This window comes from Lutra lutra, chromosome 12 (genome assembly GCF_902655055.1).
Source record: "Lutra lutra chromosome 12, mLutLut1.2, whole genome shotgun sequence".
Taxonomy (NCBI): Eukaryota; Metazoa; Chordata; class Mammalia; order Carnivora; family Mustelidae; genus Lutra; species Lutra lutra.
The window spans coordinates 95,325,845-95,335,922 of record NC_062289.1 but is presented as its reverse complement, the minus strand read 5'-3'; the positions used below and the strand labels follow the sequence as shown (position 1 = coordinate 95,335,922).

Sequence of the window (10,078 nt, the reverse complement as noted above, 5' to 3'; positions counted from 1 at the left end):
GCCCCATGCAGGGCTCGATCCCAGGACCCTGAGACCATGACCTGAGCCGAAGGCAGAGGCTTCACCAACACTGAGCCAGCCAGGAACCCCAGGGGAAGGGAATTCTATGGGGTGTGAATACCAGGAGGTGGGGGGTGCTGGGAGCCATATTGGAAGCTGCCTGCTATGGTGTCCCTGCTCTCTCCCAGGTGTCCTTGTGACTCTGTGGATCATTGATCGCCTGGGCCGCAAGAAGACCATGGCCCTGTGCTTCGTCATCTTCTCCCTCTGCAGCCTCCTGCTGTTCATCTGTGTTGGAAGGTGGGTCAAGAGACCAGCTCTCTCCGACCAGCAGGCTCACGTCTCAGGTCACGGTCGGTGGCTCTTTGGGCCTGTAAGCTGTGGGCTGCACTCTTGTCGGTGATCTGAGAGCTCACCGCCTGCCCCAGCCCCTCACTGGGACTGAGACTCTTGACCACAAGATCGGACTCAATTTGGGGCCTCTGAAGGGGGTAGGGCTGGGAGGTTTTGCTCCAACACTGTCACATTTAGACTGTTGACATTGTCTTCCAGTGAAATCATGCGTGCAACTGTTCATGTATGGTTTAAAAGCATTCCTCTGTTCAATGGAAATACTTTAAGGTCCTATTGTATAATCCCTTTTCTGGCATTTCTCCATTTTTCCATCTATCAAGGACCTCAAAATATGGAAAGGGCTTATGTCTCTCTTGACCTCGGAGAAGCCCCAGACCAAAGCTGATGAGGACTGTGTGGAAGGTCTGGAGAGGTAGCTTAGACCCTGACGTGTTGGTGTTCTTAGGCATTTTGGGGAACCATGGAACAGGGGGTTGGGGACAGGATTATCCTAAAAATACTGCATAGAAGTTTACTGTCCCTGGCTCAGCTGGCTCCTGACTCTATCAGGTCCCGTCTGGGTTTTCAATGATTTGTATCACTTCTCTCTGACCTTGCGACCAACCTGGGCACCACAGATGTTTGCAGCTCTTAGCCCAGAACTTTGGAGAACAATAAACTTATAAAGGCAGGCCTTTGGAGAAAGCACCAGGATTGTGTGCCTGTGTGGATGTGTTGGGTGGGGGCGGGCTGTGCCAATTTCTAGGTTCTAAATTCTGCCTGGGCAGATAGGACTTTGCTGGAACAAGCTGACAGAAAAAAAAAAAAAAAAAGTGCTCATCTTCTTTTTTTATTTCTCTCTAGAAACATGCTCACTCTGTTACTCTTCATTGCAAGAGCGTTTATTTCTGGAGGTTTCCAGGCAGCCTATGTTTACACACCTGAGGTAAGAGGGGTGCCTGGGAACAGCTGGGAAGGGGAAGGAGTGAGCTCTGCCTCCAGAAACACCCAGCCTGGGCTCCTCAGAATGGGATTTGTCCAGGGGCCTGTCTGAGTAGTGACTGTGAAGTTCTTCATTCCTGTAGGCTATCTTCCAATTGTTTTGTTTTTTGTTTTTTTCATTTTTTTGCTTCTTATAAAAGCTGATGTTCAGCGTAAAAGTTCCAAATGGTATCGAACTGCATGAAACCAAAAATTAAAGGGCCCCACGGTCCCCCTTCCTAGACATCACTTTTCTGAATAGTGTTTTCTAGGCACCTACTGATTTATGTTAGTGCAGGTACCGAACTGGGGAAGTGAACAGCTATTTCTCAATAAAGAAACTAATTATAATTGTGTGGGACAAGACTTAGGGAAACAAGAAAACAATAAAGCAGTGCCCCAGAGTTTGCAATGGGGGTGGAGGTGGCTGGGAACACAGCTGTCACCTGAGGCCAGTGGGATGAGGAGAGGGGAGTGTTCCAGAGTCCCAGGAGAGAGATGTAGAGAGAAGTTGTGGCCCTTAGTTGAGGGACACATGTGGCCTGAGGCAACCCGGAAGGGAAGGAGTAGGAGAATAAATACCCAGACCTCTCTCTCTTCTACCTCCTTCCCATCTCCCACTGGGGCTCCCATCTTCCCAACCAGAAGCCAGAGGGCCAGGAGCCCTTAATGGTCCACATAGGCCAGGCCCAGGGCAGGGAACGAGGTGGGGAATTTTGGAGGAGAAGATTGAAGACAGTGAGTACAAGACACGTGGATCTACTTTGTTGTTTCCAACCCTTGCTCTACTATGCTATGTAGTAAACAGTATATACTATATATAGTATATCCTACATATAATATACTAATGTATACTACATACTATACAGTACACTATATAGTATATATATATATATTATATATTTTATGCTATCCCTTTACTCCTATATAATATATAAGTGTATATTATATACTCTATTTTATTATGCTATATTTTATATATACTATGTTTATACACTTCACTATATATGTGTATATATGTATATATGTTACACATAGTATATACTCATAGTATATACTATGGGTATATACTTTATATGTATTATGTATATGTACTTCACTAAACAGTATATATACTTTATATTGTATACTATATTATACTATATGGCACATATATGCATATATATTATATTTTTTACTATACTATATAGTATAGTGTGGGCAAATCATAATTTTATAATAATTCTCCTACTAACAGATATTTGGATTTTTTACAAATTTTCACTATCACAAACAATACCAAGGTGAACAGCTTTATATAGTCATGTGCGTGTGTGTGCTTCCCTTAGAATAAATGTCAAGATGTGGAGTTGCTGAGTTTAAAGCCTATAAACATTGAGTGGAATTGAAAGCTCACCCCCTAAAATGTGGCACGAATTTACACTCCACACAGCAGAGCCTGAGCAGTTCTAATTTCCCACAGTCAGGGATTATGGGTTAATGTTTTATACTTATTATATTTTATTTCACCTTATTTTAGATAGGAGCAAAAGAAGGAGGAGAATATTATGTAACAGATGCTGTGCCAGGGGAAGGAGGGTGTCTATCCCTCATTCCCACAACACTCCAGAGCCCTCACTGAGTCATCATCCTGAACCCTGCTCCCTCCACCCCACCTCAGGCCTATCACCAATCCTGCCTCCTCTAAGGAGGCCTCCCAGATCTCCCTCTCCCCTGACTTGCTTTTGCTGGTCAGTGCCTGTGTCCCTCATTTAATCCAACGCCTATCAATCTGTATTAAACTGTAAACTGTGGAATATCCATCACGGAATACAATTGCAGCAGTGAAAGAGAATGAGGTAAATGTCTATAAACTGCTGTCCATAGGATTTTAAGACATAATGCTGAATGGATAAAGCAAGTTGGACTGGTGAGTATGATATGACACCATTTATATTTTGAAAATAATGCTATATTTTGTATACACATATGTTTAATGCATCTGGATGGATACCTTCCAAACTTCATGACAGTCAGGACCTCTGAGGAATATAGGAAAACCTGGGACAGGTTCTGGGTCAAAGGGAGTTCAGGTGTCTTGATTTCTGTTAAGGAGAATTTATTTATATATTGCTGTATCATTGGGTGAATTAAAATATCATATGGTATGCACTCAAAAGTATTTGTTGAGTGAATAAATAAATGAATGAATGTCAATGTATATACAGTCATAGAAAAATCTAGAAGGATATACAAGCAAATGTGACAATGGTTACTTCTGAGTGTTGGGATCCTGCACGAGCTTTGCTTTTCCCTGTATATTCATTCTTCCTGAGCTTCAACACCGAGCACTGTACTTGTTAGAGGTATGCTAGCTGCTGTAACAGAAGATTCCCCAAGTGCAATGTATTGACACAGCGAAGTTTCTCACTAATGAAACAGGCCAATATGGATCTGCTTTCACTTCCGCAGTGTGACTCAGGGACCCAAGCTCTTTGCATCTTGCCAATTCCTCATCCAGTAATTGTTAATCAAGGGTGATTTTGCCCCCCCCCCAGGGGACATTTACAATGCCTGTGGGTATTTTGGGTTGTCACAACTCGGGAGAGCAGTGCAGAAGGTGCTACAGGCATCTAGTGGGTAGAGGTCAGGGCTATTGCCAAACATCCTACAATGCACAGGACAGCCCCCACCATGAAGAAGGACCCATCCCCAAATGTCCCTTGTGCTAAGGTTGAGAAATCTTGCCACAGGGCCTTGGAGGCCTTGAGTCCTCTTTCAAGCTAGCAGACTGGGAAAGGGAGTAGAGAAGACGTGCCTACTTTTTAATTCTCTTGGCCTGGAAGATGTGCAGTGACATCTCACTTTGCCCAAGGGAGAGCTAGGCATGGGGCCCCCTCGGTTACAAACTGAGACACCGTGTAAACATTTCTACATCTGTCTTTATGAAATGCAGGTCACAACCCTTCAAGGTGAATGAATGAAAAGAGGCAGGTGGGGTAGGGTCTGGATTCTGAATGTGCACCAGTTCTGGTGGAGCTTTGGGGGACCTCCCAGGGCAGGGAGGACCCCCTCACTGGGTTCCCACCCACAGCGTGGTCTCTTGCCTTCTTTCTCAGTTGAACTTCCTATCCCCCTTGAGATGAGACTCCCCTCCTGGTCTCCCACCCCTTGAAGTGGTTACCAACACCTGTGTGATTCACGCTAACCTCAGGCCTGCCCACGGGTGGCAGTCCCATCACTCCTGAGCTAGAGAGGAGGGAGGATCCTACATTTTCTCAGCCCTACACGAATGCCTGTGTTTCAGGTCTATCCCACGGCGACTCGAGCGCTGGGCCTGGGCACCTGCAGCGGCATGGCAAGAGTGGGTGCTCTCATTACTCCATTCATTGCTCAGGTGGGTGTCACCCTCAAATACCGGGGGGGGGTGAGGGGGGGCATGACAAAAGCCAAAGCATGGCGAGCACCTCCTCCATGCTGAGCCTTCTGCAGAGCCCGCGGTGGTGTGCATCACCTTTTCTTATCCTAACAACCATCCTATGAAAGGAGTCATATCGCTTGCAAATGAGAAAACAGGCTCAAAAAGGTAAAGAGACTCATCCAAGGTCACACAGCTGGGAAGCAGAGAAGCTGGGACTTAGACCCAAGACCCCAGAAGACCCTGGGGGTGCCATATGATTTGGCCAAAAACTAATTGGATGAGAACAAGTAAGATGAAAACAAACTGTTGAAAACAACATGATTTGATGGAAAACATGTCTCAGGCCCTGGTTTCTAAGTTGCATGATTAGGTGTATTTGCAGAATTTTGTAGCCCCTGGTAGGTCTTGGAACATTTCTCTCTACTTCCAGGGACCTTATTTTGAAGTCATTTTGCTTTTTTGATAGCCAATTCATTTTTTTTCCTGTCTTTATCATTTTTTTTTTTTTACCAAGGTAAAAGTCACAGAATGTAAAATTAACCATGTTAAAGTGAACAATCCAGTGGCGTTTAGCACGTTTCATAGTCTAGTTTCCAAACATTCCCATCAAATAAAACTTCACGTCCATGAGGCAGCCACTCCCCGTGTCTCCTCTCCCCCAGCCCACCAATGTGAGTTTTTTTTAAAAATAAGCTGTACACCCAACGTGGGGCTTGAACTCACAACTCTGAGATCCAGAGTCCTGTGCCATACTGACCAAGCCAGGTGGGCGCCCCCTGTGCATTCCGTTTGCATGAATTTACTTGTTCTGGGTATTTCACATAAACAGAATTCCGCCACAAGTTTTAGCCAAGTGTCTCTGTTCTGGGCCGCTGTGTATGGCCGTTGTGAGACACTATTACCCCCTGCAGAGGGCCGGCCACATGCCTGCATGGTGCCAAGTCCTCTCGGGTATCCTATCCTCAGGAGGTAGATACTGCCCTACCCATTTGGCAGGTGAGAAAACAGGGTTTAGCTCTGCTGTTAAGCTAGAAAGTAAACAGAGGTACTGCTCTGAGAGAGTGTAGTTGAAGGAATACAGACCCTTGAGCCTGATGGGGTGTGAGCTCTAACCCCAGGCCCATCCTTTGTGTCTGTGTGAGCTGGAGTATGCTACTTGGCTCTCTCTGAGGCTCAGTTTTTCTGTCTGGAAAATGGGGACAATTCCCTTGCTCTTAGTCGATGGGAAGGAACTGAATGGGATAATCCCACAGAGGGCTTACAAGACGGCCTGGCATTATCCATACTTCCTGAATATCCCCTCTCACGGGCCCATGTCTCCCTCCCCCAGGTCATGCTGGAATCTTCCGTGTACCTGACCCTGGCGGTGTACAGCGGCTGCTGCCTCCTGGCTGCCCTGGCCTCCTGCTTCTTGCCCATTGAGACCAAAGGCCGCGGACTGCAGGAGTCCAGCCACCGGGAGTGGGGCCAGGAGATGGTCGGCCGAGGGACGCATGGCACAGGCGTCACCAGGTCGAACTCTGGCTCTCAGGAGTAGTGACCAATGTGGGGCTGAGCTGGTCTTTGAGGCCGTAGAACGCAGGGAGCTGGTGAAGCCCAGCTGGGGCTCCGACCCTCACAGCCCACGTCAAGAACTCACCCCGAAGGACAACCTGGACCAACAGGGTTTTGTGTCTTGACTCTGTTTGCTCATATTCACTGAGATCCCCCTGGGGCTGGGGAGGCATTTGCTCCGGGGGGTTCTCTGGAGGTGTGGGGGGAGGTTTGTTAATAACCTGTGGACCTGCATGGGGAAAACTGCCACATTAGGAGTGGCCGGTGTCACCGGTCGCCAACCAGATGCCGCCCAGAGTCAGCCAGTCACACCCTTGGTGAACAACCCCCCCATACATCTCTGTAGATACAGTCCAGGCCCAGGGCCTGGTAGAGACCCGCCTCCAGGGACTCAACACCTGCCACCGGGACCTGTTCAGGAGGTTTCTTCTCCATTCCCGGCCCCGGAGTCTTCTTCTTTGAAATTGCAGGTGACCCGGCTGTGGCCTGGACAGCTTCTTCCTGGGTCTGAAAGATGCTATCTCCGAAGGGGTCCCTTGGTCTGCCTCCCCAGGGCCTGACTAGTGGAGACTCTGGCATATGGACATGTGTTTGAACTTGAGCCACGTGTCCCCTCCTGGTCCCCTCTGGAGTTGCTCTCTCTGGATCCAGCAGATCTACGGGTCTGGGACGGCTGGGCTTCTACCAGATGACCACCTCAGAGAGCTGTCATCCTCCCCCTCCCCCAGGAATTGGGGACTGAGGCCAGAGGAGGTGAGGATAAAGTCCAAAGCCAAAGCTGGGGCCTCCCATTTGGAAACAAAGAAGGCCAATGCCAGGGGCTTCTTTTCTGACCCCCTCGTTGGTCAGGCTGGTTGGTGACTCTTGGAGAAAGAAAATAGTTAACTCAGGTTTCAGTGCTGTGGTTGTTGGGGGTGGGTAACTGGCTACTCGGGCAGAGAAATGGAAAAGATTCTACACCAACCACCCCCTCCCGTCAGGGTCAGGGAACCAGGAATCCTTGCCCGCCCCTTGGTTTCTTGTTTCCCCTTGCTGTCAAGGGCCGGCTTGGTCTTTGCATAGAGGCAGCTCCTGGGGGTCCAGCAATAGTTCTCTGCCATCAGTGGGGAGGACCGGGAGGGCCCACATGTGTGACATGTGTACATTTGCAAAGGAAGAGAGGGCAGTTAGTTGGGTTTTGGGTTGGCCTCGGGAGGAAGGGCTGATGCCATTGTCTCAGCAGACAACATGCACCTCCAGGATCTGGTTTCCATGAGCCCTTTCCCCATCCTGAAGGCAGGGAACCTAGAACAGGAGGGTGGAAGCTGCTGGATCCCATCAAAGGCCAGAGAAGACTGACCTTCTGCGTGGAGACGCCTGCTTGAAGTCAACATTTTGAGAAAGCCAAACGTGTACGTTCATCTCTTATTAAAACATGTTGGTGATGGACATTGTAAGGTTTGTAGTTTGTCCATGTGTCATGATGTCTTAGTGACGGTTCAACTTGCCAACTTTGTCTATTCAAGGTAATCTCAATGCCTTAATATGATATTCTTTCCAATAAGGTGGGCAAGTCGCACCATTGGCTGTCAATGTTGTGACCTTGAACCTGTCGGAGATACTTTCTTCCAATGGCGTGGGTGGGTAACTATTGCAGGTTCAGGTCTTAAGTCAATGGCAAACAATCCCACATTCCCAAAATATAGACTATAGCCCCCTCAGCCCAGGCAGCCAGAGAGGAAGCAGCTTAGCAGATCTACCTCTCCCCAACATCCCCATTTCCTTGAGCCATGGTGGCTATAGCTCTAATTCTTTCTGGCCTGTTGAGCTCTTCTGGGTAATAGAAACTTAGCTTGCCTTCCTTCCTTCCTTCTTTCACATTCTAGCTAGTCAGACAACGCTGGATGAGTATGTCCACTCCCATCCCCCTCAAATAACCTGGCAGAGCTGGGGGCTGGAGTGGAACAGAAATGCTTGATGGGAAGGAATGTTTTCCAGGCCCCAGGGTAAAGAGACTTGCAGTTGAGGGCTTTCTCTTCTTGAGAAAATGAAAGTTTAAATCTCTTTGCCCTCTAGATTGCCTACCCTTAGAAAAAAATTAGTATTATTGAATGATACAAAAGCTGCCACCAAAACTGTCCAAGCTCTGAATTACACAAGGTCTTTAGCTGAAGACATTCGTATCTAATTTCGAACTTTACAAAAGCTTCTGTTTCCATTAATGGAAATGTCAGCGGTTTCTCTCAGTGTTAGGAAAGATTTCAGAAAATGTAAAAGATGGTCAATGTAGCTAAGACTATGTGGTTTCTTTCTTTCCCTTATTGCGAGTATTCTTACAACACAGAAGTGAGATGTGTTGGCAATGACATTAGAGTACCTTGGTACGGACTTTGAAATGAATATAGATATTCATTACTTTGGGCAAATGTTAAGTAACAGAGAGCCTTGAAGGGTGAGATCGAGAGTCTCCCTTGGTTGCTACTAGTAAATTAGTTTGGGATAACAGGGAGATGCAAACGACAATAAAAGCAGTCGATAATAATAGTTTACCCATTTGAATATTAATTTCTCATTTAACAACAAGCACTGGGTAAGACCGTTCTAAGGAAGGTTCAGCAGCTCAAGAATGTCATCAGGAACCCAGCTTCTTTTTGTTTTTCTTCTCCGCCCTCCTCTGCCTGTTGGCCATTTGACCCTATGCAGGAAACCTCATGACTCCAAGATGGCTGCCAAGGTACCAGGTATCCGATTTTTTCAAAGGAGGCAGAAAGGGAAAGGAACAGTCACAAAAAGTTTTCTTGCTAAAAGATCTGAGTCTAAAAGCATGAGTCTTCCCCCAGAGCTGGAGAAGGAAGGACCTCCTTCCCACAGGATCAAGGGATACCCACAACTTCTTGACCACGAAATTGGGATTCTGTTAGCATGAAGAAAGAAGGATTGTGATAGGGCATGGTCAAGAGGAGCCTTGCTACAGAGCTCTCATCAAGGCTGCTTTAATTGCAAGGAATCAAAATTGGACTCGTGTTCATTCAAATGAAGAAGTACAGCTTTATTATAAGGCTGGGATCAATAGTGAATTTCCTCCAGGGGACAGCCAGGGAACATAAGTGAGTGGAACAGGTGTAAGGAACAACAGGGAGAGGGAAGAATTGTGGCAGAGTGAGAAGCACAGACCCCCTCCAAAGGGGACATCTATTGCTCACCTCTACCTGATTTTGTTGCATGGTGGGAGCTCCCAATTTTCAAGACTGGAATCTGGCTTTTTACATGAACTCTCTCAATTTTAGTATGTTGGATCAAAAACATTTATGTGACGTGTAAGCCCATACAATTCACCTGCAGGCCAAGTTTCACTGATGGGTTGCCAGTTTGCACCTCTGAGAGATTAGAAAAATCTCAGAAATAAAGTGCAGCCTGGCTTCACAAATGAAACCAGAACCAGGGAACCACCAGAGCCCAAGGAAGCCCCTTCTCTGGAGCTGTGGCCTGGTTCCACCCTCCTCTACAGACTGGCTTCCTTCTGCCTCCTCATGGCTACTGTACATGCGTAATCATGCGTATGGTTTCCCTTCACCCTGACTCAGCTCTGCAAACATATCCGACTCAGTTGTTCAGGGCACCACTTCCAAATTCGCAAGAGAGGCGGCTAATGGGACCAGATGAATGTTGGTTCCAGTCTTGGTCCAACGAAGTTGAGTCAGGAAGGGTTGGATTCAAGAAGTGGCTTTGGGGGCACGTGGGTGGCTCAGTGGGTTAAGCCGCTGCCTTCGGCTCAGGTCATGATCTCAGGGTCCTGAGATCGAGTCCCACGTCGGGCTCTCTGCTCAGCAG

General features: G+C 47.4%; 1 protein-coding gene across 1 annotated transcript in view; it reads left to right on the top strand.

Annotated features, from left to right (window-relative positions):
* SVOP (SV2 related protein) overlaps window positions 1-8,615 on the top strand; it is a 74,861-nt gene extending 66,246 nt beyond the window's left edge. The window contains exons 13-16 of the mRNA XM_047697816.1: window positions 189-300; window positions 1,198-1,279; window positions 4,601-4,690; window positions 6,045-8,615. Coding sequence (XP_047553772.1) covers window positions 189-300; window positions 1,198-1,279; window positions 4,601-4,690; window positions 6,045-6,251 — 491 coding nt within the window. The 3' untranslated portion in view covers window positions 6,252-8,615. The remainder of the gene's footprint in view (window positions 1-188; window positions 301-1,197; window positions 1,280-4,600; window positions 4,691-6,044) is intronic.
* Window positions 8,616-10,078: the final 1,463 nt, after the last annotated feature.